Raw genomic sequence first — 23,314 nt, forward strand, 5'->3', positions numbered from 1 at the left:
GTTTCCTTGCAGCTTCCGTACTTGCATCTGGCATGGTATTTGAACCTTTAGACGTGTTCTCCTGAATTAACCTTGGATGATTAAGCCCAGATCCTTTGGTTATGCCAACATTGCTGAATTGCTTCTTCATTAAAAAAGTGTTTTCCTTCTGGAGAAAAATATAATTTGGAAAGATACATGCACCCCAGTATTCATAGCAGCACTATTTACAATAGGCAAGACATGGAAGCAACCTAAATGTCCATTGACGGATGAATGGATTAAGAAGATGTGGGGTGTGTGTGTGTGTGTGTACACACACACACACACACACAATGGAATATTACTCAGCCATACAAAAGAATGAAATAATGCCATTTGCAGCAACATGGGTGGACCTAGAGATTATCATAGTAAGTGAAGTAAGCCAGACAGAGAAAGACAAATATATGATACCGCTTATATATGGAATCTAAAAAAATGATACAAATGAGCTTATTTACAAAACAGAAATAGACTCATAGACATAGAAAACAAACTTATGGTTACCAAAAGATGGGGGGAGGGATCAATTAGCAGTTTGGGGTTAAAATATACACACTACTCTATATAAAACAAATAACCAACAGGGATCTACTGTATAGCACAGGGAACTATATTCAATATCTTATAGTAACCTATAATGGAAGAGAATATATGTGTGTGTGTGTATGTATGTGTATATATATATATGTATATATATAATTGAATCACTTTGTTGTATACCTGAAACTAACATAACATTGTAAATCAACTATATTTCAATAAAAATTTAAAAAGAAAAAAATTTTTTTAAGTGTTTTCCTCTTGGATGGGGTATCAACCTACCCTAGTCCTCTTGCCTTTTTGTTAAATTTTAGTGTCTATTCCAAGAAGACTCCATTCTAAGCCCAGGCAGTTACAGACTTGTGAATTTCAGCCATCTCACTGATGATATTTAAGGGCAATTAAGATGATCCCAGAATTTTTCTCAGTGTGTGAACCAGTTAGCCTTCGTATAGGACGTCAGAATTGTACATATTCCTCTCCCTGCCGACCGTGCCCTTTCATTATCAGAAATTTTCATAGGATTTACTGGTTTTGATTTCAAAACTGTTAGACTGTACAGTAAAAAAGGTAACTTATTTCTATTCAGTTTATACTCTCTCCCATAGGAGTAATCAGCCCCACTTTTTATCATAGCAGAATAAAGAGCACTCAGATATTATGAAAGTCAGTATGACAACTGTCTCCTTGGTGGGAGCATTTGTTTTTCCAAAAATAAGTTATATGTAGTTATTAGTCATTATATTGAAAATCTTTGCTACAGTCTTCCTACCAGCTCCATATTTCATTTGTGTTTTCATTCTCTTCTTGTCTTTTAGATTAAATGTATTTCTGTAAATAAATAAAAATACTTCTCTGATCTGAGAACTTCTGTTTTGAGGTTGGAGTAATAGGGGCCATGTCCTCATAAAGCCAATATTTCCAAAGCTCATTTTATTATTTGGTCTATCTTAACACCCGTCAGGTTACCTCCCTTAAGTTATTGGCAAAACATACAATTTGAAGGAACCTTTCTGTTAATACTTTTAGAGTGCAGAGAAGGTTCCAGTGTGAAAAACCAATGCTTTTATCTATGGTTAATGCATTTCCAAAATATTTAGTTGATTTCTAAAAATCTCTTTGCAGGAAACCTAGCAATTTATTATTATTTTTTCCTCCTGAATTTTGTAACACTGTGGTTGAGTGAGAATGAGCCCCATCATAACTCTTAGAACTGGATTATGGACAAATTTAAATTATTTGTGCTTTGGAAAGGAGACTTGGCAAGGATGAATGGTCCATGGCTGGTGCATCGTTAAGATAATTGTAACCATGGCAGTATTTGTTTCCTAATATTGTGTTTCTAAATTTAAGCGACAAGGTTCATCATAGGAAAAAATCCATTCGTATGTTCCGAGTTGAATTTAAATTATTCCAACTTCATTATTACAACATTAGAAGTAGTTGTTTCCTGTGGAATGGCCGATTCAAGTAATTTGCTTGATCTCATGTGGAAGTGGTTTCTGCCAAGACTAGTAATATCCTTCAATAAAGTAAGTTTCTAGGAAGACAATACCTAACAATGGTAACTTTTAACCATCCAGATAAAAGAATATGAAAAGCTTGAGAATGAGGAAGATCGCCTTTGTAGAAGTCGACAAATTTATGATACTTACATCATGAAGGAGCTGCTGTCTTGTTCACATGTAAGTATCTCTTTTTGTTTTATTACTTAATATGGGTAAATAAGAGACAGCCTTCAAACATTTCCAGGATGAAAGTTAAAGTAGGAGGAAGAGGTTTAAAAATTAAATGATATTCATCCAGGATGGAACCCATTTCTTCTGTTTTTGTCATTTGTTTCCTGATAACACTGATCCAGGATCTGTTGCTCCATATACTCTTGGTATGTTTCCAAAAGTGGATACTTTCACTGCAAACATTGATAAAATGGCTAATGCAGATCAATGGAAGAAAAAGCCAACCTCAATTCTAGACTTTCTTTAGGAAATTAAGCTTTATTGTTTTTCATTTAGCTCTCCTTTAACAGTTAGGCTAATCATATATTGATCAATAAAAAATATTAACTGCTTTCTTTGAATTAATAAGGAGGATTGTAATTATTGTGTTAATGTAGTTCATTAATAGTTGAATGATGGTTGAAACCATTTTTTTTCCTTGTATTGATAAATCAGAGAAACAATCTAATTCAGTCATTAGGATAAGCTGGGTTCCTAGGAAATTATTCCACCAGGAGTGAGTGGAATAATTAATAATGAAAATTTACCATGTAATCTCTCTACATGAAGACTTGTTTTCCAAAGGAGTATCCTAAGAGCCCTGGGCTGCTGTGTCCAATGCAGTAGCCACTAGCCACATGTGGGTATTTAAATTGTTTAAATTAATTAAAATGGAATTAAAAGTTTAATTCCTCATGGGCCACATTTCAAGGGCTCAGTACCCACATGTGGCTGGTGGCTCCTGCGTCAGCCCAGGTTCACCACATTTCCAGCATTGCAGAGAGCCTGACTGGACAGCAGTGGTCATGACGATATATGTTTGTGCTTCTGTGTTTATTGTGTTGTCTACAGTGCTTACTGAACTTCTGAGCTAGAGTTAATCGTAATGCTCTGTGCCTTGCTACCTTGCTGGAGAATGGTTGAACCTTGGTAAATGCCAGGTGTTCACTGTGAAAGCCTCTGTAAACGTAGTTTTCGTATAGGTCAACAATTTAGAGGGGTTTTAGCAGTGTGATATGCTTTTCAAGCTCTTCTTCTCGTGCGTTGCTGCAGACGTAATTTGAAGTTTTGGGGGAGGACAGTGTGTGTCCTTTGTCAGTGTGAGTTTCATTGTTTTAGAACCAATTCCTCTCCCCTGTGGTTACAGCAAGATTTTCCTTAACCTAGAGTCTTTTCAACACCGTGATTTAGCTTTGCAGTCCTGACGTTTAATTCTTAGGTATATTATCATGCATTCACTTTCTCTCATACAATAGAAATTTTACATGTTTAGGACCCCAGTATCAGCCAGTTGAGGGATGATGCATTGAATAAGGTGATAATACGATTCCTTACAGCTTTTTTTAATCGAAGTCATCTTGATCTCCTGTGGGATTAGGTATGTCAGTTGGATGCCCCCGTGCACAGCATCCTTCTCGACATGGTATCTAAGAACTCTGGAAGTTCAGAGGAGCAGTCATCTGTTTGGCTTGCCTGCAGACAACCAACAAATTTTTTTAAAGAAGCGTGTTGATGGAATTCCTATAGGTTACTGCTTAGCAATTTTTGTGTTAAATTTTATGTTTGATGTCGTAAAACATACAGAGGTTTGCTCTGTTTTATATTTGTGGCAAAAACATTGTTTTTTTGATTTTTAAAAGCCATTCTCAAAGCAAGCTGTAGAACATGTGCAAAGTCATCTATCCAAGAAACAAGTGTCATCAACTCTTTTTCAGGTAAGATAAAGTGCTTTCACAATAAATGTTTCTAATTTGCTTAACAATTGGATTTGGGGACATTCTTTGCATGTGTGGAAGTGCTGGGGGAATTGACATATGAGGCTGTATTTCGTACGTGGAGGTTTATCTGGAAGAACTGAAGTTTAGTATTGTCTGTCTTCTCATTGAAATGTGCTGTTCTGCCGACAGTCTTCGTGAAGGCTTTCCTGAAAAACGCCACTGGAGCGTTCTTGTAATGTTGTTTTCTATAAATCAATCAAGACAAGACATTGGAGGAAAAAGCCTTTTCCTGTTTGACATCCCAGGCACCTGTGAAGAGCGGGGACTTGACAAGATTTACTTTCTAGTGGTACAGGTGTTGACCCCCACGGTGATTATCCCCCAGATGAAATAGATCCATTTTCAAGAATCAAGAGGGAATGTTTGAACGGCCTTGGTGTCGTGACTGAGGAACTGGACTTTGCCCTGGCTCCTCGTATCTTGAACACAGCACAGTCATGCAGATTTAATTGACAAGCCTCAGAAAACTTGATCCACAACTGATGGGCCGATGCATTTGCTGATCTTCAGGTGTAATGGTTTCTCCTCCCCAAAGCCTTTTCTCTCATCCTGTGGGTTTCCTATAGAGGTGGCAGCTTGCAAGGACACGGTCAAATTTTCAAGTGGATAATGTACTTTTCATGTTTCTGTGAGTCATAAGAAATGTGAAAGAATGCCATTCATTAATGTAATGATTTTCATAATGAAAATAATTTATCCATTTCCTGGATTATTCAGTAATTTACAGAGAAGTAAGTTGATTTTTACCTAGGTGCCTTATGATAGGTTTTATTTACATACAAAATGAATCTGATTATTTTATAGAGAAAATATTGATTTGGCTCCGAGAACATTTGAGTACAGTAACAGACCGCGTGCTGCCTTTCTGCTAAAATAATTAGATGGACTTTTCTTAAAATGTAACACCTTTTATAGTCTAGTTGGTTATAAGCTTGGGCTCTGAAATTAAGTGCCCTGGATTTCGAGACCCTGGGCAAGCTACCATACCTCTCCTCCCTTCAGTTTTCCCATCTGTGAAGCGGAAGTGACAGCAGGCTCTCCCGCAAACAGGGGTCTTGAGGATTCAGTGCATGTGAGTTGCTTTGCACTAGGCCTGTCTGTTGCCATGCTCCACAAATGTCAGCTCTTATCAAACACTGTACATTCAAAAAGTGCAACGTGAATATCTGCCGTTTGTTGCCTTTGTGATATTTTCCTGTCAGAACTTGAGTTGTCTGACTTTGACGCTGTTCAGAGACAGTCTCGTAGTCAATTACACCTAACGTTGCTAAATTATACCTCGCAGTACGTGGATTTTACAACTCTGATGCTAGCTTTTCCTGCAGCATAAATAGCATTTAAAAAGATAGTTCCAGATGAGATACAAAGACCACCAAAATTCTCTCTGTGCCTTCAAGGAACAGTCATTTAGGAGCTTCTCCAATATCTTTCAAAACCACTTTACTGATTTGTTCATAAGAAAATAATTAAATAATGTTCTGAAAAAATAGATATAGAATGGCTGGTATTCTTATTTCAAAGGTGAAGGAAATAGTCCCTATTAAGTTGATTTAAATAAGAAGGTGTATTAGTGCAATTCAGTGTGACATGTACCATCAGAACACAGTGATCAAAGTATAGATAGAAGTTATATGTTTGGATGTCCTGTTTGTAGAGGGACATTAACCATAAAGTTAGTGGATATTCTTTGAGTTGGAATTTCTTTTTTTCCCCTGACTTTCTGAGTTATAATTGACAAATAAAAATTGTATATAATTGTAGGTGTACAATGTGATGTTTTGATATACGTATTCGTTGTGAAGTGATTGTCATAATCAAACTAATTAACATATCCATCACCTCACCTAGTTACATTTGTGTGTGTGTGTTTGTGTGTATGTGTGGGGGTGAGAACACTTACGATCCACTCTGTTAGCAAATTTCAAGTGTACAATACAGTATTATTAACTGTAGTCCCCATGCTGTACATTAGCTCTCCAGAACTTATTTATCCTGCATAACTGAAACTTTGTACCCTTTGACCACCATCTCCCCATTTCCCCCACTTCCCAGCCCTTGGCAACCACCATTCTACTCTGCTTTTATGAGTTAGACTTTTTTTAGATTCCACGTATGGACGAAATCATATCATATTTGTCTTTCTGTGTCTGGCTTGTTTCACTTACCATAATGTTCTCCACATTCACCCATGGTGTCACAAATGGCAGGATTTCCTTCTTTTTAAAGACTGAATACTATACCATTGTGTGTGTGTGTGTGTGTGTGTGTGTATATATATATATATATATATGTATGTATCCATACCACATTTTCTTTATCCATTCATCCATTGATAGACACTTAGGTTGTTTCCGTATCTTTACCGTTGTGAATAATGCCGCAGTGAACATGGGCATGCAGATATCTCTTCAAGATACTGATTTCATTTCCTTTGGATATATACCAGAAGGGGGATTGCTGGATAATATGGTAGTCCTGTTTTTAATTTTTTGAGGAATCCTTATACTGTTTTCCATAATGGCTGCACCAATTTACATTCCCACCAACAGTGCACAAGGGCTCCCTTTACTCTACATCCTTACCAACAACTTACCTCTTGACTTCCTGATAATAGCCATCCTAACAGATGTGAGGTGATATCTCATTGTGGCTTTGATTTGCATTTCCTTGATAGTTAGTGTTGTTGAGCACCTTTTCATATGCCTGTTGGCCATTTGTATGTCTTTCGAAAAATGTCTATTCAGGTCCTCAGCCAGCCCCCTTTTGAATCGGGTTATTTGGTTTTTGGCTATTGAGTCGAGTTCCTGGTATATTTTGAATATTAACCCTTTATCAGATATATGGTTTGCAAATATCTTCTTTCATTCTACAGATTGGCTTTTCACTCTGGTAATTGTTTCCTTTGCTCTGCAGAAGCTTTTTAGTTTGATGCAATCCCACTTGTCTGTTTTTGCTTTTGTTGCCTGAATTTTTGATGTCACATCCAAAAAATCATCACCCAGGCAAATGTCAAGACGTTTTTTCCCCTGTGTTTTCTTCTAGTGGTTGTACACTTTCAGGTCTTATATTTAAGTCCTTAATTCATCTTGAGTTGATTTTTGTATATGTGTGAGGTAAGGGTCCAGTCTCATTCTCCATTTATTGGAGAGACTATCCTTTCCGCATTGTGTGCTTGACACCCTTATCAAAGGTTAGTTGACCATAAGTGTGTGGATTTATTTCTGGACTCTCTATTCTGTTCCATTGGTCCATAATGTCTGTTTTTATGTCAGTACGATACTATTTTGATTACTGTAGGTTTATCATACATTTAGACATCAGGAAGTGTGATGCCTGAGTTGAAATTTCTTATCAAGAAGAAGGTAGTATAAAATAATGCTCTGAAAGTAAAAACAAAATACTTTTTATTCTTTTTGTTTGCAAAATTGACTTTAGAAATAAATAATTGCACAGGTACATTTGGTGGCAAATGTCGGGAGGGGTCCTGGCTTACATTTAGGTTCCTAGAACATTCCAGGCCCTGTGCTTGGCTCTCAACATTCTTAATCTTATTAAATTCTCACAGTGGCCTTGAAAATTAGATGTGACTCTCCCATTTTACAGATTAAGGGAACTGAGAATCAGGTGAGGTTGTTTGCTCATGACCCCACTATTGAACTCTCGCTTTTGCACTGCTTACCCGACACATTTTGTAGTTCTTTGTGTTGAAAGTGGCAGTCTTAAGAATTTCTGGTGAACTTTTATTTTATTAGCAAAAGTACAGGCTGTTTTATAAAATATGAAAGAATATTAACGTAACAGTTTTTGTAAATAGAAAATCTGTGATATACAAATTTAGGCTTTTCATATATCTTTCAACACTTGATCTCTTTTGTCTTTTGAGCCTCTTGAGACTTGTGGCCCTTGGTCTTTAGCATCTAGAAGAGTTAGTGAAGATTGCTATTATGTGTCATCATAGAAACACAGGACTTTAGAGCTGGAAAGGGCTTCAGAGAGAGAGTTCAGCTTCCCCCGTTACTAAGGAGGGAACAAAGTCTATTTGGTTTTAGTGACCAGTTCCAGTACCCCGCCCAGGACAGCAGCAGTAGCCCTGCCAGGGGGTGGAGGTGGCTTAGCCTCGTGGCAGGAAGTGAGGCTCCCAGGCGAGCTGCGGTGGTCTCACTGCCTGTGTTGGTGACTGTGGCTTCTGCAGACTTCCTAGTTTGATCACTTGCCTTGGACAGTTCCTGATCTGGTCCTTCTTTTTTCACATTTTCAGGATGATCTATGAAGACACAGAAAACATTAAATTTGCATCATTCAGTGAGTGTAGGGTATGAAGATATTTTCCAAAGCTATCTAAGTGGCTCCAGGCTGAGCTGTGAGATGTTCGCATTTGATATTTTTATAGTTTTGATTTGAAGTCTATCCCGTGGAAAATAAGTTTATGCAGTTTATTTGGTAATGTGTAAAGTGGCATGATATTGAAGTAGATTGTTCTCCACAGGGAAAGGGCACTGCGCATGTGAGCAAGGAGCCCTTGCCTTAACCCCTGCTTAGCCGTGAACTTGCTCAAAGACCTTGGGAATAGCTGATTTAAAAAATATTTACTCCATGGGTCTCTTGGCTTTTCGTCTTTAAAAGTCAATATTAATGCTGATCATTTATGATAATCATAATTAATAGCAATTATATAATTAATAGTAATTTATAGGATGCACTATGTAACTTACAAGGCTCAGTATGCAATGAAAACCTGGGGGCCCTTGTTCAGAAATTATTAAGAATTTCAGGATGACAACAGCAGGGCAGCAAACCGAGCCCTGGGCTCTTCTGTGGGACTGCATGGGTCACATGCCCATGAAGCTAATTCCAGCCATTTAAGATGTGTCTGTGACTTGCCAGGAGCCGTGCTAGGCAGGAGGGATGCAGTGGCACACAGGACAGACCTGTCCTTGCCTGCGTGGAACATGCCGTTGAGTGGTGTAGATTACCACAAGTAAATAATCGTGACCATGAGCCCATTGGTGAAAACCGGACAAGGCTGCCAAGGGCGAGTACCAGGTGCTGTGGGAGCACGTAATTTGGAGCCTCACCTCGTCTGAGTCCCGTCCTTTTCTGTTTTTCACTTTATTTTGTTCTTACTGATGCAGTGTGGAATTTCTTTTCCATCCTTTCCAGCCATACATAGAAGAAATTTGTGAAAGTCTTCGAGGCAGCATCTTTCAAAAATTCATGGAAAGGTATGAAACTTTATGTATAAAATCTTTTTTTAATAGAGATATCTTTGACATGTAACATTATCTTAGTTATATATCATTGTATTTATACTGATAAGATCTTGTACTGTGTAGGTGTACCTCATTTTACCCAATAAGTGCTGTCCTTAAAATGTGTTAATTTATTCATTCAACAGGCATTTATTGACCATGTGCTATGTGCCAGGCTTTGCATTAGACTGTTTCCTCTGTACTTTATAATTTAGGATTTGTATATCTTAACATCCCACTGACCTTTAGTTCTTTAGCTTCCAAATGGTCCAAAATTTAAATAGGCTAAGGAACCTCACAATTAAAAGTATCTTATTGGGACACCTTTGCTAATGTAAGCACGAGTCTATATCTAATTCATTTGTTTATATCTTGAAATCATATCCTTCAAAGTGAGACAAGCCTTCTCTTGATTCTTTACATAGTAGAATTTAAGTATCGGCAAATGTCTGTAGTCATATATATCATTAATGTACCCGATAAATACGTCCCTCTGGGTTACTCAAGCTATAGGGTATGTCTGTCTTATAAAATCCTGAAATTTTTTGGTAATGCCTATAAACGTGTTCACATGCTTCTCAGACACCTAAGAGTCAATCCTTCAGTATTTTGAGTTTGCCTCTATGATGACGCACCTTTGGAATTGGACTTCCTAACACTGAATCTGCATTCACACTGACTGTCCTCTTCTCCATAAACTCGGCTAATTTCTAGACAGTGGTCGTGATGACCGTGCCTCATCGATGGAGCAGCCTGCAGCTGTTCAGTAGTTGCCCTTTAAGAGCAAATACTTCAGTGCAGTTTTTTTTTCTCCACATGTTCATAGAACTAAAATAATTAAAATAAAATCTAAAAAAGTTGTGTCATGATTCTACCAGAGTTCAGGAGATAATTTTATCTTGGAGTAGGGTCAATGCTTCAGGAAATGAATCTGCATACAAATGATTACGTTTTTCTGAGTAGTAGCAGAGGCTTTGCCAAAAAGCCGTGGAATCAAACTGAGGGGATAGGATGCCGGCCCAGGGGTGAGACTCAACCAAGTCCTGGGCCGTCTCCACTGCTGTTGATGCTAAAGTCTGACTTCCCAAACTCCTGGGTCACCCTCGCTGTTATATGATCCTTGGTGGAGAGGGGAGAAATGGGGATGGTAATTAAAATTGGGGAAGAGGTCTTGTTAACTCTATTGTGTATCCACCAGGTAAACCTGCACAGTCATTTTCTCCCACCGAGTTAACCATTCGCTGTGTGGTTTTTTTTTTTAGTTTTATTGAAGTATAGTTGATTTACAATGTTAATTTCTGCTGTACAGCAAAATGATTCAATTATATATAAATATATATATATATATACACATACACACACACACTTTCTTTTTCATATTCTTTTCCATTATGGTTTATCCCAGGATATTGAATATAGTTCCCTGTGCTATATAGTAGGACCTTGTTGTTTATCAATTCTCTGTGTAGTAGTTTACATCTGTTAAACCCAGACTCCTAATCCATCCCTCTCCCAGCCTCCTCCCCCTAACCATTCACTCTTATCACCACAGGAAACACGAGTGAAGCTGTTTGCATTTTAGGCAAGCATGCACATTGGATTTTCTGAAACTTACCATTTTATATAAGTGAATTATTTTTAAAGTCAGTGCATTTATATATATATATTTTTGGTTCTTTTTATGTTAATACATTATCAAATTAACAGTAAAAAATCCATTGTCAGGCCAAGAGTTCAGAGTTTGGGTTTTTTTGTTGTTAATTAATTAATTTATTATTTATTTTTGCCTGCGTTGGGTTTACGTTGCTGCGCGCGGGCTTGCTCTAGTTGCAGTGAGCGGAGGCTACTCTTCATTGCGGTGCGCGAGCTTCTCATTGTGGTGGCTTCTTGTTGTGGAGCACGGGCTCTAGGCCTGCGGACTTCAGTAGTTGTGGCTCGCGGGCTCTAGAGCACAGGCTCAGTAGTTGTGGCGCATGGGCTTAGTTGCTCCGTGGCATGTGGGGTCGTCCCAGACCAGGGCTCATACCCGTGTCCCCTGCATTGACAGGCGGATTCTTAACCACTACGCCACCAGGGAAGTCCAGAGTTTGGGTTTTGAAAAGCACAGGCACTCCATAAATAGAACCTTGTAGACTTCAGCATCGTCAGGACTGGCTGTGCTCTCTGAGGGCCTCACGGTTCAGGCGATTTTTCTCCGTGGCCACACTGCAGTTTGATAGTAGAGAAGTAAAGAGGAAGTCTTCATGTAGAGAACAGGCTTATGGTTGCCAAGGGGGAGGCGGGGTGGGGCAGGGGTTGGACTGGGAGTTTGGGGTTAGCAGATGCAAACTAGTATATAGAGAATGGATAAACAACAAGGTCCTACTGTATAGCAGGAAACTAGATAAACCATAATGAATAATGAACTAGATAAACCATAATGAATATATAATGAATATATATCACATGTATCCTGTGATATACCATAATGAAAAAGAATATATATGTGTATAACTGAATCACTTTGCTGTTCAGAAATTAACACATTGTAAATCAATCATACTTCAATTAAATTAAAAAAAAAAAAAAGGAGGACGTCTTCAGCAGTGCTGAGCCTGCCTCTCCACCTTCTCCTGAGGTCCAGCAGGGACACGGGGTTAAGTTCCCTGTGGGGCTGAATCCCAGAGGGAGGCTTTCCCTCTTCTGGATGAGGCTGGTGAGGCTCGCTTCAGCAGTGAACATCAGATTGCTCAGTAATCTAAAGCCCACGTCAGGGGTTAGAGTTAAAAACACTCGTTCTGCTCACCCTCGCCGCGCCCCAGTCGTCTTTGTATCTTTCACCCCTGCTCTTCCATCCGAGGCGGCGGTTAAGTCACCTGCAAGGGCTCTGGCTCTGAAGCCCTGTGCTGCCCAGGCTCTGCCCTGTTCTCAGCCCCGGTTCCTCCTCCCCATCCAGAAGTGCCCATTCTAGTGACTAGATATTGCCTAGGAATGGAGCTCAAGGAACCCCGCGGGCACATGACAGCCAGGACACCCAGCAGCGTCTGTACTTCCTAAAGAAGAACTTGCTATCGTATTTAATGGGCAAAATATCTGTTCTTATTTTTTGATGGAGTGTGTGTTCTTTTGGCGCAGGGTATGGGTTGGGAGTTGATTCTCCTTGACTCTTCTCTTGGCCAGCAGGCCACTTCTCTCTCCCTGGTTGTTTACCCTCCCCAGCTAGTTTGCAAGTTCATAAAATGTGCCAGATCACACCCCCCACACCCCCACCTCTGTTGCCATCTCTGAACTCCAGAATCCGTGAGAAGGCAGGGTGTGAGCTAGCCTCACACACCAAGTGATTTCAAAGTCATGGATTTATTCACCCCAGTGTGGTTTCACCTTTTGCACTCACCATGCTTTAAAAAAAAAACTCTTTGAAATAACTCTCAGAAACTCAAAATTTATTTTACCAACCTCATAGAGATGTTAGGAGGATCAGTGAAACACTCTTTAAAAGTCATTTCAGAGTCATTGAAAAAAGATGCTGTGTAATTACAAGAGTTCTTCTGCTTTTAATTCTTAATTTGATTATTAGCCTCAGAAATATTTTTAAAAGATCCTTAGAAGACATATTAGATGAAACCCCCAGGGACCTAGGATATTTGGATGCCTTAAGGCATTGTATTATAGTGCTGATAATACCTGTAACTTGCACTTCATAAGAACTCCCTCCCTCTCTTCCTGCCTTTCTCTCTCCTTCCCTTTCTTAATTCATTCATTCCTTTTTAGAACCCTGAATACCGTTCCTATGTAAGGAATCATGCCAAGGGCTAGATAAAGTCCAGCAATCACCAGAAATGTTCTTTGCTTTTAAGGAGTATTCAATCCAGAATGCATTTCTTCTGAAAAAAAATTTAAAAGCAAACATTTTATAGATATGTTGCTCATTAATAAAAAATAATCCCAATAATGCCTTTATTAATGGGATAGATATGTTTCTTACTTCATGGATGAAAAAAACACTCCTCCAGCAGTTGAGTAAACTGGGAGCTTATTACTGCATTATGACTTCCATCTTCCGATTCTCGTCTGAGGGTTTCTCTCCTGCACTGTTTGCATCTTTGTGAGGCAGACATTGGTTTGGGTTCAAATCCGGCTCCACCCATTCTCTCTCCGTGTGACCTTGGGCAAGCTCAGGTGGTCTTGGCTGTAAGTTGGGCATCATGACGGTACCTGATCATGGAGTTGTGGAAGGAGTAGGTGAACAGGGCCTGGAGCATGATAAGCACTATTTAGGTATTATAGTGGCTACCCCTCTAATTATTTGTAAACAGCAATTTTTTTGTCATTGAGAGCTACACTGTCCAGTATGGTAGCCACTAACCACGTGTAGCTGTGGAACTCCTGAAATATGATTAGTCTGAATTAAGATGGGCAAATACCCACCAGATTTCAAAGACTTAATAGAAAAGCAAGAATGTAGACTATGTCATTAAAATTGTATATTGATTTGATTTAAGTTTATGTGGAAATGATAATTTTTTGATACATTGGTTTAAATAAAATATATTATTAAAATTAAATTACATACGCAGCTTCTGTTACCCGTCTGGACAGTGCTGACGCAGATAAAGATGTTACCACAGCATAATGACACTTAAAGGAGAAACACAAAGTCTTCAATTTTAATCATAAAATAAAGCCCTAAATACCAGGTGAATCCTTTGTGGAAAAATGTTTATGAAAACTTACTCTGTTTGAGAAGCAACACAAGCAGTACAATTCTAGTTTCTCAGTTAACTTGATATTTAACTTTTCAGTAATTCCTTACGTTCTTTTTCAGTGACAAGTTCACTAGATTTTGCCAGTGGAAAAACGTGGAATTAAATATCCATGTGAGTATCATCTTTGCCTTTCTTTTTTTAAATAAAAATTTCCTCTGGCTCAACTTCGTGAGAAAATATTTTATTCGGCAGCATACTCCCAAGGGTAACACACTGCCCAAACAGATGTCGTGCTTATGGCTTTATGCATGAAAACTCCATCCTCCTATACCCAATTGTAAACACTTCGAATTTTAATTCTCTTTTCTCATATTCATGTAAGAATGTGTTTATTTATTTAAGAATGGTTATTTTAAGCGGTAATTGACCTTTTAACAGAAGTAGTTGTAAAAATGCAAGTCTTCTACATAATGTAATTCCCATATGCCCGTGCCTTATGCCATCTTGGCAAAGTTCCTTTTTTTCTTATTCTTAGGTGCAATGATGTAATAAACATGATGACATCTTTTACTAGACCACGGTTTCATCTTTTTTATTATTTTGAGAATGATAAAAGCAGTCCTCAAAGACAGGCTACTTTCTGACATTAACCCCTTAGCACTGTATCTTCTGTTAGCTTTTCACTGTCAGTAATTCTAGGGCAGGTTCTTTCCTTCGCTTTTAGAGTGTACGTTTCTCTTCCCCTTTCCTTCATGCTCTCCCTTCACGTAGGTTTGCAAGTGAGAAAAAGAAATAACTGGATTTTGTTTTTCAGTTTTTTACTTGAGCAGTACTATTGGAAGAAGTGGGGGTTTTTTTCTTCTTTTTAAAAAAAATTTATTTATTTATTTATTTTTGGCTCTGTTGGGTCTTCGTTTCTGTGCGAGGGCTTTCTCCAGTTGCGGCGAGCGGGGCCACTCTTCATCGCGGTGTGCAGGCCTCTTACTGTTGCAGCCTCTCCCATTGCGGAGCACAGGCTCCAGATGTGCAGGCTCAGTAGCTGTGGCTCATGGGCTTAGTTGCTCCGCAGCATGTGGGATCTTCCCAGACCAGGGCTCGAACCCATGTCCCCTGCATAGGCAGGCAGATTCCCAACCACTGCGCCACCAGGGAAGCCCCTTCTTCTTCTTTTTAACCTCCTCTCTCCACCCCATTTCCTGGCAGGATTGAGAAGCAAGAGGCAGTGACACATTTTTAAAAATAATCCCTTATTGGGACTTCCCTGGCGGTCCAGTGGTTGGGACTCCATGCTTCCACGGCAGGGAGCACGGGTTCGATCCCTGGTCTGTTGCTGTGGCATGCCGCAGCACGGCCAAAAAAAAAATCCCTTATATGTGCTGTGGATCTTCCTTGGGCTTGAGTTCCTTTAGCAGACATGATATCCTCATGTCTTCATGTCCTCGTGTCCTCTGAGCACCAAACATGAAGCTAGTGGGCCAGATGCCCCTCCCTGGCTGCAGACATGATATTTGAAGGGTTGTCTGAGGAAACCCTTCAAGCATCTGACCCTTCATTTGAGGATACATAAACTAGTAGGCATTTGCTGTTATCTGATGGCCTCTTACAACAAACATAGGACTATCTATCTGCCTTTGTACTGTCTAATGCCATGAAAACTGCTTAGGAAGCAGGGCGTTGCTGGGATGATATTGACAAAGTGCTTAGGAATAAAGCCTCTTCATAGAGTTACTCACACTTGGTCTGGTTTCATGCTCACATGCCCAGCATGAGTCGTCTCTACTCACTGACGTTACTGATAAAACATTCACACGGCCAGCATCTGTTGGGCTTTCTGATCATATGGCCCACAGTTAGGAAAACATAGATGGCCTTGACGTGGACCTATTTTTCTACCATTACGTTCCTGGCCTTGCTGAACTGTTCCCAAATTTTAGACTTCAGAATAGCTGATGTTGCTTTGTGTTTTGAGTGGAAATTTCACATTCACTTGTCTTCAAAGCGTACATCGTCCAATATAAGATTTATGAGATCAGAAAACCAATCTAACTCGGCTACCACTGTGTCATCTTCCCATTTGCCTCTGTGGTGTGCATTCTGTGCAGTTTGCATAGACGGTGGTTCTAGAATGTCCTCCCACCTTGTGCTTCTCACCTCTCAGTTTGAGGGACCAGTCACAGAAAGGGCAGGTGTATCTGAATCGCTATTTTAATAACTGTATTATGTTTTACATGAAAACAAGAGCATAATTTTTATGCAGTTTTACGTTTCCATGTTGCATTTTGAATTCACAGTTGACCATGAATGATTTCAGCGTACATAGGATTATTGGACGAGGAGGATTCGGTGAAGTATATGGTTGCAGGAAAGCAGACACTGGAAAAATGTAAGCTTTCTAGGCTCGTATGTTTTGCTGGGAATATTAAGAGAATTTTATGCTTGCATCAAAAGAAAACCCCTATGTAGATTTATGGAAGCCTATGATCTCACTCCTGCAGTAATTTACCTCAGAAGGAAATAGGCTGTATTTTGTAAAGCATAGCAAACAAGATGATCTGGAACTTCTACCTCTTAGGGCTAAATGGGAAGGTAACCAGAAACCGTGTATCGGGAGCCTGCAGTGGTTCAGGCCGTGGGTGAAGAGCCAGGAATCCAGAGGTGGCCAAGAAGGGGTGTTATGTATGGCCTCCCAGTCCGATCAGACTGCAAAGAGTTCTCTGCTTTGCAGGGGAGAGACATTCTCTTCTGACCCACCTGTGATTAAGCATGTGCAGTTTGGGGTGATAGAAAACATACCTTCCAGTTCTGTGCTGCACGGTGGGCTTTTTGATCCTAAATGATGCACTTTACTTGTCGTTCGTTACCTTTCACTAAATTTTTGTTTTACTTCATCATAACTGCTTGTCGAGGTGTTGAGGATGCCCAGTCTGTCATGTGTTGTTGTTAGAAGTAAATAATACCAATTTGTCTCTTCATACACATTTACGATTTCACCCGACTCTCGGAAACCTCCAGGGCATGGTAAATAGTCTTCTATTTTATAGGTTAAGGGTAGACGCTTCTCAGGAGTCACACAGCTAGGAAGTGGCCAAGCTCAGCTCCCATGAATCCTCGAGCACGTCCTTTGCAGCCTCCAGGCTGCCAGTGACAGTGACCTGCCACCTGCCCTTGGGGGGCGGGGGGCCCTCAGCTTGCTTACTCTGAGGGGCTCAAGACCTGTGGGTGCCACCTTCTCTGTGGTCTGCAATCCAAAGGTCTTATTAAACATCCTCACAGCAGGGTGGTGATAGAAGTAGTATGAGGCATTTTGAAAATTCTTTATCATAAAAAATAAATATTTCAAGAATGTGTCACTTCATGTGTGCTCAATATTTGATCCCATAATTAAGCCAATCAGTGTCTCGCAAATGGATTTGTCATACAGAACTCCTGGAAGAGTGGATAAAAATATCAAATTTGAACGTCTATCTCTGTTTTGCTATAACTCATAACATTATAAGTTGTAAGTAAGTTAGGAATAAGTGGATTTTGTGTGTCCTACCACAGCCAGACAGCTGGTATACCTGGGTGTCGTGAAGTAGTATATCAGTGGGAATTTAGTCATGCATGCAGAATTCTCAAGCCCCCAAAACCTTTGTAAAAATTTCCTTTCAGCTTTCCCTTGTCCTGCTGAAAAAGCATCTGCTTTCTTTTTTTTTTTTTGCGGTACGCGGGCCTCTCACTGTCGCAGCCTCTCCCATTGCGGAGCACAAGCTCCGGACGTGCAGGCTCAGCGGCCGTGGCTCACGGGCCCAGCCGCTCCACGGCATGTGGGATCCTCCCAGACTGGGGCATGAACCCGCGTCCCTGCATCGGCAGGCAGACTCCCAACCACTGCGCCACCAGGGAAGCCCAGCATCTGCTTTCTTTAACCTGTGATTACAGAGTGTGCTGAGTAACATGTCTGTATTTCCTTAATGTGAGTTTGTTCCAAATCTTCAAAAATCTTAAGCTGTCAACGGTTTCTTCTCAACTAACTTTAATATAACTTGAATATAAAAATCTTACTGATTCTTTTTATTATTTGAAATATGATAACTTACATATAGATTTAAAATAAATCAATAAAGTGCCATTTTAGAACATGGAGTTTTGGACACATGCTTTCCCTTCCCCTTTGGTCAATCTTCAACATTTTAGAGTCTTACACTCTACGTGCTTATTACGTCTTGACCAGTGCTGAATTCACAATTCCTAAATGCTAAATATGACATGTACAGCACCTTCACAAAGCACACACACACACACACAGTGGTACTAGGCAGTGGCAGTACATACAAAATTTATTTCCCTGAATTTTATACCCATCTACTTTATGCTCTTATTTAACTGAAACATCAGTTCATATAATAATAGAAATACCTTGATTATTGCTTGATTTTTTAAAATAGCCTTTTTATTTTACAGTTATTTTAGGTTTACAGAAAAAGTGCAGAAATAGTACAGGGAGTTCCCGTGTACGCCATGCCCAGCGTCCTCATCTTACTGAGTGTGGGACACTCATCACAAGGAACGAACAAACATGTTATTATTGACCGAAGTCTCCACTTGATTCAGATTTCCTTAGTTTCTTAGAAGCATTTTGCTTCTTTAAAACACTTCCCACATCTTGAGAAACTTCCCCCAGTATGATACGTATCGTTTAATCCGCTTAGGTGTATTCTCAGTGCAGATTTTTCAATAGTATTTATGTTTCTAGGTATGCGATGAAATGCTTGGATAAGAAGAGGATCAAGATGAAACAGGGAGAAACCTTAGCCTTAAATGAAAGGATCATGTTGTCCCTGGTGAGCACAGGAGTAAGTATTCAATTTTGAACACTGTTGGGTGTGTTTGGTTTGTTTGGGGTATTTTTTGTTTTTGTATCAGGACAATTTATTTTAAATACAAGCATTTTTTTTTTCTGGTGAATTATGCGGCTAGCCAGTTCTTGGGGGGATTAGAATTTATAGCAGGGAGCAGCAGCACTAAGTTAGTATAAAGAATAATTCAGATATTACCTCTGTCTAATTTGGGAATTAGGAATGTACTAGCCACCATCGCTGTGCACACTGACAACTTGTCCCTTTAGTAAGTATTTATGACTTCCTTCTTTGTGGAATATGGTTGCAGAGATGGCAGAAAATCATCATATCAATGACAAAAAAAAATCACTTGAATATAGCTAAGAATTGGCTGTGTGACTGAGAAAGACTAACCCAGAGAAGAAAAAATAAGAGAAACGTAGCTCCCATCCTTCACAAACTGATAGAGAGGAAGTGACTTGGCTTAGTCAAACCCCAGTTGTCCCTTCAGGGTGCTCCCCAGTCTGTGTTTCATTTGGAGGGAACCTTATCTTCTCAGCACTTGCTACTTTTACCTGCTGTGGACACTGGCCTTTTCCATTTCTGGCACTACGTTTCTGCCTGTTGGATGTTTTATTTGGATGTCAGGCTGTCATTTTTAGCTCGGCATGTGTAAAAGCAAGCTTTTACGCTGTCATCTTGACTTGCAAAGCAGTGTCCCGTTCTGATTTCTTTTCCTGTTAGTAGTATCACCCAGGATCAAAACCTCGGCTTTTATTTACCTGTACAGAGGTATATAAAGGCACCCAGAAAAACCCACCATCCCAGGAACCTGGGCAGCGCCCATGTGTCCTGGCAAGTGAGACAAGGGGCCCCGGGGGAGGCGGGATGGTGCTTCCAACTATCATAGCTGGGTTCTAAATAAGGTCATCTTCACACAAAGGCTTTGAAAGACTCAGATCTTAATGGTGACTCAATTCCTTTCAGCTAGTTAGCAAGGAACCTGAGACCCAGAGGCATCATTTCTTTGCCCAAAGTCCCCAGACTCCCTGGACAGTCCCAGTGTTCTTTTCTCATCCCTTTGTAGGCTCCATGTTTTATTGTTCGTCACCTGTGTTCATTGTGTTGGTGTTTATATTATCCTAGCATTAGTTTTAAGTGGTTCTGGAAAGTCTATTTGCTATCAAAGCCAAGGAATATCATAATTTAGCTCAACTATAACAGATGAAAATGCCATTGCTATAAATAGTAATGTCTAATTATGTGCCTCTACCTGCCAACGTATGGACATTAAGCATTTCAAATAAGAGTTACCCTGTGTGCATGGCCAAGATTTTAACTGATTGGAATGGAATCTGAGTGGCCTGCACACTGTATTGGAATCAACGTGAATAGCATTGGCTTCTAGTATCTGTTGAAATGTCTGTGTCTTCATTTCAGACATGGATGTGTGTTTACCGCAGATTTTAAGTGCTTTATTAAAATAGCAATTTTTAATGAGTTATCTCAAAGCCTTGGATATTTATTCACAGGAAAGCCTATGGAAAAAAATTTTTTGTGTTGGAAAAATATACGTACAATTTTAATTTTCATGTAGCATTTTTGTTTTATTCAAGTGAGGGAGAGTCGTTAAGTAGTTATAGAGTTCCTCACTGGTCTACCCATAAGGGAATAAATAAAAAATTGAGGTTATATTGAGCTACTGCTTTGCACAAATTTAAAAGACTTGTTTATATTTTTTATTCAAATATCAAAACTGTTTAGCATTTTAAACATGTATAAGTACATAATTTAAAGAATTGTAGTAAAGAATTGAAAGAATTGTAATAGAGTTATTTGGAATTGTTTTTGCTAATGAAAGGCCATGGTTTATAGGATTTAAGTAATCTTTAGTTTAAAATTTCCTCCTTAGGTGATGCTTTAGATCGGCCTGTATCAATATGATTTCCTAAGATGTTGGCATGAAAATGAGCCAGAGTCACCCATCAGAGTTTTCTATTTACTAGAAGGTTGTTTTTCTCTTTCAATCTCAAATTGAGGATTCCTACTTCTCATCCCCCAAAGAGATAGTAGGAAGTACTGTTCCCAGTTTTATTCTGTAACTTTCGGGTAGTAAAAAGGAAATCGAGGACATGTATGTTTATGACTGGTGGGAGCCATCAGCACCTTCATTAATTAAGTCAGGTGTTGTTCATGAGAAGCATTGCTCATTCATTCTTTGATCCATACTTGAGACCTAGATTGTGCCGGGCCCTCCACTACGACACGGGGGTCCTGAAACCCTGGTTTGGTCCTTGTTCTTACAGAGCTGCATAGAGTGAGAGCAGCTGGTGTTTATTCAGACAGTCTCACAAATGCGTTGATCATTGGAACACGTGGCAAGAGGTAGGAAAGACAGGTCCACGGTGCTTGGAAGGCATTTAGCAGGGCGGAGGTATTGTCCACAAATGCTCCTCTGAAGTCAGGGGAGGTGCCCGGGCACATGTGGGTCCCGAGCACGGAAGTTCTGGGGACTCACAGAAGGTCGGCAGAGGTAGGGTCAGAAGTGATAGGGTAAGGACCACAAGATGAAGTTGTAAGGGAGAGAGGCAAACAGAGGCCAGACCAGACCAGAAAGAGCTTTCTGGGCCAGTACTGAGGATTTTTAAAAATCTTAAGAGCCGTTGGGAACAAAAGTGTTTGAAGTAGGAAGATAACATGATAAGCCTTGCAAGTCTGAAAAGGTTCCTCTGACTGCAGTGTAGAGAAATGTTCTGAAGGATTACTTTACGGTCTATTTTATCACAGTTTTAAGTTCCTGCAAAATGCAGGCTATTTTGCTCACTAGGTAGGAAATCAAAGAAGACAGTTCCTTGCTGAAGAGCTTTTATTTAAGTATCCACCTGTAAAAAAAAAACCCTAGTTCTTATTTACCTTGAATTTGTAATCAAGGCAGAACATCTTAACCATAATTATCTTTGAAACCGTACCAACACCATCATTAAACCGCTGCCTGTTTGTCCACTTGGGTCAGTATTCAGTTCTTTGTGTCTCGGACCCCACCTGAGACTCAAGATGGTATCTGCTCAGGGCCTGAGAGATGAGGGATCATGGTCAGCAAATTCTGTAGAGGTAACCAAGTCAAATCCCTTTAGTGGAGCTTTTATTTCATGTTGCTATGGAAACTTTGCCTTCGTAAGTAGGGTAACATAGGACAGCTCTGCCAAGAGTCCAGGGTCAGAGAGCTGGGGTTTGAATCTTGGCTGGCTACCAAATTCCTTTGTGACCCCAGGCAAGACATTTCCCTTTTAGGGGGTAGGGAGTTTAGTTTCCTTGTCTTTAAAATAAATCGGACCACATGACTTTTTTTTTTTCTTTCTTTCTTAAGAGTCCTTTCTACTCCGGTGGCCTATGATTCTAAATCTCCAATTCATGTCCCATCTTAATAACGTAGTATCTTAACTATACTTTGACCTTTTGCAGTTTTCCCAGGGCCGTCATTAGAATGATCATACACCATCATGTTCAGAAATACCCCCTTTCCAGGCTCTATTTGTCCTCTGGGTGAAGTGAGTGGAGTTGCTCTCTCAATCTGGGAAAGACCCAGGCTATACTAAGTTCCTGGTCCACCCGCTTCTCTGCTCTAGAGATGAATTGTTCATCAGATCAGGAACCAGAGTATGTGGGGAACCCCATTAAGGAAGAAGCATGATATTTGGAGCAGGATGAGCCATCGCCAGCAGACTATGGAAAGGTCTGGTGAAACGCTGGTGGGATTGCAAGTAGGAGGGTACCCACCCACCGAGAACCACATGGCTTTTAACAGATAAAGGGTAATACCCTTATTTTACCTATTTAACGAAAAATAAATCTTAACATTAGTAAACACTAACACCTCTCAACAGACCTCTAAGGAAAACTAGGTAACCACAAAATGAATTTTGTAATTCATTCTGGAGTAACTTCCTCCAGATTTGTAGAAATTGAGTTCAAGTTCATGAATCTTGAGCACATAGGAATGTGTTAACACAAATTTATCTGTATGCCCTTAATCGACAGGTGTGAACCATGTGAATTCTGTTTCAGATTATTCTGTTGAAATTTGAATACTTTCTGTGGAATTTAATAATGCTTTGCTTCTGTTAAGAAAGTGGATATAGATATTTCATGCCGTTTGCTATTTGAATCAGTTGAGTGGCAAGTGTACACTGTATGTTTATCTCAGTGGACCTAGTTCTAGACCTAGTGGGTGGGGCACTGATGGATTTTCACCAGGGAACACGTGTGTGTATCCAGCACCCACGTCAAGAGATAAAAAGTTACCGGTGTTCCAGAAGTCTCCCTGTGTCCCTTCCAGCCACTCACCCCACGCCCAAGCTAACTACTACCCAGATGTCTAAAACCGTAATTTAGCTTTGCCCATGTTGAAACTTCATATAAATGTACTCTTTTTGTGTCTGGCTTCTCTCACTCAGTGTTGCTTGCGAGATGCATCTGAGTCGTTGCTCTTAGCAACAGCGC

General features: G+C 39.8%; 1 protein-coding gene across 3 annotated transcripts in view; it reads left to right on the forward strand.

Moving 5' to 3' along the window:
• GRK3 (G protein-coupled receptor kinase 3) overlaps positions 1-23,314 on the forward strand; it is a gene marked incomplete at both ends in the record, with an annotated part of 119,642 nt that overhangs the window by 65,091 nt on the left and 31,237 nt on the right. For all 3 annotated transcript variants that reach the window (XM_079717068.1, XM_079717069.1, XM_079717070.1), the window contains 6 exons: positions 2,148-2,249; positions 3,923-3,997; positions 9,221-9,282; positions 14,114-14,165; positions 16,286-16,377; positions 18,730-18,829. In XM_079717068.1, coding sequence (XP_079573194.1) covers positions 2,148-2,249; positions 3,923-3,997; positions 9,221-9,282; positions 14,114-14,165; positions 16,286-16,377; positions 18,730-18,829 — 483 coding nt within the window. The remainder of the gene's footprint in view (positions 1-2,147; positions 2,250-3,922; positions 3,998-9,220; positions 9,283-14,113; positions 14,166-16,285; positions 16,378-18,729; positions 18,830-23,314) is intronic.

The sequence above is a fragment of the Hyperoodon ampullatus genome, assembly GCF_949752795.1.
Source record: "Hyperoodon ampullatus genome assembly, chromosome: 13".
In the NCBI taxonomy this organism is placed as follows: domain Eukaryota; kingdom Metazoa; phylum Chordata; class Mammalia; order Artiodactyla; family Ziphiidae; genus Hyperoodon; species Hyperoodon ampullatus.